This window comes from Neoarius graeffei, chromosome 28 (assembly GCF_027579695.1).
Source record: "Neoarius graeffei isolate fNeoGra1 chromosome 28, fNeoGra1.pri, whole genome shotgun sequence".
NCBI lineage: Eukaryota > Metazoa > Chordata > Actinopteri > Siluriformes > Ariidae > Neoarius > Neoarius graeffei.
The window spans coordinates 11,643,412-11,647,691 of record NC_083596.1 but is presented as its reverse complement, the minus strand read 5'-3'; the positions used below and the strand labels follow the sequence as shown (position 1 = coordinate 11,647,691).

Below are 4,280 nucleotides of genomic sequence, written 5' to 3'. Positions count from 1 at the left end.
GTTCTTTTCCATTGTAATTGTACTCAGTTTTTCACACGAATAAATCTTTTTCACTTGATCATGTTGTTCAAACGTCACACGTTTACCGTAGTTCAGATGTTTTGTATGCAATTCCTTGAATTTCACATGCCAATTTTACTCATTTTTTAATTTTTTGATATAATTCTTTTTCTCATAATATTTCCATGATGTCACATTTGCTTTAGTTCAATGAGTTCATCTTTGTGGTATTTTTTTTCCTGCGATTCATTTATTTATACATTAATGTATATTTTATCTATTACTTTTCACATGATCAAATAGTATTTACATGAATTCAGATGTTTAATTTCAAAGTGCAATAAAGTGAAATGCACTTTCACAGGATTTGTTTTTTTAAATAAGAAAAACTGGATCATATATGATTTTTTTCATACCCCCTGAAGGGCCGTCTATCCACTAGTAGTGTACACCGTGGATGACTCCGTTGTTTTTCCAGTCTCTGTGTCTTTAGTGTTGCAGCACCACGCTGGACACTGCAGTTTCTTATTGGACAGGTACAGGATGGGCTGAATGCTGCTGCTGATGTCCATGAAGCCGAAAGCGATGTAATGGATATAACATTTAAACACGTCAGGAGAAAAATATTGCTGAAATGGGAAGAGAGCTACAGGAGGGAAGTAGTTAAAGACTATGATAGCTAAAATAATCAGAACCATCTTAAAAGCTCTCTTCTTAACTGGATGCATGTCGTCCCTGGCTGGACCGGATTGCCTCAGCGCCCACAGGATAGAGACGTTGCAGAAGAGCATGAACGCAAACGTGGCCAGGATCATGACCGTGAACACTTTTTCAAAATTTGGGATGGTGCCCACGGACTTCAGTATGGCGTACACTAGCGTGATGAACCACATGACACCGGCGCACACAGGGCGATGGTTCCGGTCTTTCAGGTTGGTGAAGATGATGGGATGGCACACAGCCATGTAGCGGTCCATGCAGATACACGCCAGGAAGAGCGGCGACGAGTCCTTGACACCGTAGAAGAAGCGCAGGACGTACCAGGTGCTGCTGGCGGTCAGGTAAAGCAAGTTGGCCAGCTCCAATGGTGGGATGAGGCAGAAGAAGGTGTCCAGCACAGCCAGGTGCCAGATGAAGATGTCTGATGTGGACGAGTCACTCCGGTTACGGTGGATCAGCCACAGAACCATGAGGTTGGCCGGGATGCCCATGAACATGTTAATACACTGCAGGCCCATGTAGAACAGGAGGATCTCAGGCATGTGGCTGCACATCTCAAATACAGTCTTTTCAGTTACAGAGACATTTCCGCTCAGGGACAGCGAGTTATTGGTGTCGTTATACATCTCCATTGCTCAGGAACTGGTGCTGATGTGTCCTCCAAACAAGAAGACTGAAAAGAAAGATATACATATGTATTATAAAAGTATGTAAAATATTGCATTTGGGCTGTGCAGCTTCTGTGGGTCACTGTCATGTTTGAGAGAATGTTGAGTCTCAAATTTAAAGTGTTTCCTGAAATACTTTTTCTTGATGCTGGTGTGTTACTGTTAAGAGTACGTCCTTTTGTACCTTTAGTATATATCTGAAAACGGTATGAAGACGTGTATGTGCAGCTTTAAAAATGATGTAAGGTATTAATATAATTGAAGTTTAAGGATCACTGATGCACACAGTATTGAGCCATGACATTAATGTTATACTTGATTTTACCACCTCAGTAATGAGGCAAAGTGCAGTTTATATATATATATATATTGTATATATATTGTGGCGGCACGGTGGTGTAGTGGATAGCGCTGTTGCCTCACAGCAAGAAGGTCCTGGGTTCGAGCCCCGGGGCCGGCGAGGGCCTTTCTGTGTGGAGTTTGCATGTTGTCCGCGTGGGTTTCCTCCGGGTGCTCCGGTTTCCCCCACAGTCCAAAGACATGCAGGTTAGGTTAACTGGTGACTCTAAATTGACCGTAGGTGTGAGTGTGAATGGTTGTCTGTGTCTATGTGTCAGCCCTGTGATGACCTGGCGACTTGTCCAGGGTGTACCCCGCCTTTCGCCCATAGTCAGCTGGGATAGGCTCCAGCTTGTCTGCGACCCTGTAGAAGGATAAAGCGGCTAGAGATAATGAGATATATATTGTATTTTTTATTATACATATATTTATATAAAATATTCTTTCAACTAAATTATCTTTATTACATTTCATTAGCACAATGGAATAATTATATTCATATATTAACTCTAATGTAATTGCTATGCTATATACTATAGACGTAAGGTATGCATGTGAGGTTTATGGAAATGTGTATGCATATGTAAAGAAATTCTGTAAAGCAAGCATGACTTTAAACAAGCGCGTGTGTGTACACAGTTGTGGTCAGAAGTTTACATACAGTGACAAATGTCATCTTGGATATGAATGTCACGGCAATATTTGGGCTTTCAGTAATTTCTTTGAACTGTTCTTTTTCTGTGGCAGAATGATTGTACAGCATACAGCTTTAATTAAAAAAAAACTAGAATTTGGTGCACAAGTTTTAATTTTCTTTGGGTTTTCTGAAATCAACACAGGATCAAAAATATACATACATCATACCTAATATTGGGGTAAAATGGCTTTTTGCAAGATTCACCTTGACCAAACATTTTTGTTTACCATGAACAAGCTTCTGGCAGAATTCTGGTTGGATATTTCATGACTCTTCATGGTAGAATTGGTAGAGTTCAATAATTTTTTTTTCTTGGCATGAACTCGACTTATAAACAGGGTCCATATATTTTCAATAGGGTTGAAGTCAGGACTTGTTTTAAGCTTAATATTAGCTGCTTTATCCTCCACAACCAGCTCTGATGCGTGTTTGGGTTCATTGTCCTGTTGTAGCTCCCAAGTCGTGTTCAAGTTTCTGATGGTTTATGCTGAAGAACTCTGAGGTAGTCCTCCTTCTTCATTATTCCGTCCACTTTGTGCAATGAGCCAGTTTCACTGGCAGCAAAACAGCCCCAGAGCATGATGATCCTACCACCACCAGCTGGTACAGTGTTCCTCTGTACATGGTGGTCATTGTGGCCAAACAACTCAATCATTGTCTCATCTGACCATACAGCTATCCTCCAGAAGGCTTTTTCTTTGTCCATGTGGTCAGCTTCAAACTTTAGTTAAGCTTGAAGGTATCAATTTTGGAGCAGGGGGTTATTTCTTGGATAGCAGCCTCTTAGTCCATGGTGATCTGAACTGTAGACAGTGATCCATCAGCTTCCAGTTCATGGCAGGGCTGTGCCATGGTGGTTCCCAGGTTGTTCCTGACCATTCAAACTAATTTCCTTTCAGCCGAGGGTGACGGTTTGGGTTTTCTTGAAGCAAAGTGGCTTGGCAAAGTGACTACACTTCACAATAACTTGCATACAATTGTTCAAACTGATCTTGGAATTTGCAGTTGTTTAGAAATGGCTCCAAGAGACATTCCGGAGTTGCATATATTTGCAATCCTCTTTCTCAGATCTGCACTGAGCAACTTGGACTTTCCCATTTTACTGTGTTGGTCAATCCAATAAGTGCTGTAAACAAACCCTTTTTATGAAGGCACAGAGAAGCTACCAGCTGTAGTCAATCTTGATCACTAACAGGAAGTTAAGAGACCTCGGTCTTGGCAAGATAAGAGACATTTTGGAAGTTTCAGCACCTCTGAATTAATAATCTAAGTGAGCGTATGTACATTTTTGACCCTGTATGTATAATTTTGACCCTGTGTTGATTTCAGAAAACCCAAAGAAAATGAAAACTTGTGCACCAAATTCTAGTGTTTTTTTTTAAATTAAATCTGTATGCTGTACAATCAATCTGCCACAGAAAAGGAACAGTTCAAAGAAATTACTGAAAGCCCAAATATTGCCATGACAGATCCAAGATGGCATTCATGTCACTGTATGTAAACTTCTAACCATATATATACGCATCAGCTCTATGAAGAACAATTACTGAGTTTTAATGGCTTGTAAGTTTTGCTGAGCATCAGGGACAAGCAGTCACGGTTCTCCTGAGCACGTTGGATTTTATTTATATATATTTTTTAAAGAAACAAGTGATCTTTTACTCTTTTTTTCTGCTCACACACTAATAAAGAAGACATCAAGTAAGACAAAATGTACAGGGTGTTTCAAAAAATTTTATATAATTTCACAGTCTAATAACTTTGCTAATTCTCGTTCAATTGACCTCAAATTTTAACAGCATGTGTGGAAACAGGTCCAAATTTTACATTTAATGTATATATATATATATATATAT

At 39.8% G+C, this 4,280-nt stretch overlaps 1 protein-coding gene across 1 annotated transcript; it reads right to left on the bottom strand.

Moving 5' to 3' along the window:
* Positions 1–431: 431 nt before the first annotated feature.
* On the bottom strand, positions 432–1,352 carry LOC132875424 (proteinase-activated receptor 3-like). The gene has a single exon (XM_060912200.1). It carries the CDS (start codon positions 1,350–1,352, stop codon positions 432–434), a length of 921 nt encoding a protein of 306 aa, XP_060768183.1.
* Positions 1,353–4,280: the final 2,928 nt, after the last annotated feature.

What these genes read in the sequence shown, in the direction of transcription:
- LOC132875424 (XM_060912200.1), bottom strand. Translation starts at nt 1,352, where the DNA reads ATGGAGATGTATAACGACACCAATAACTCGCTGTCCCTGAGCGGAAAT.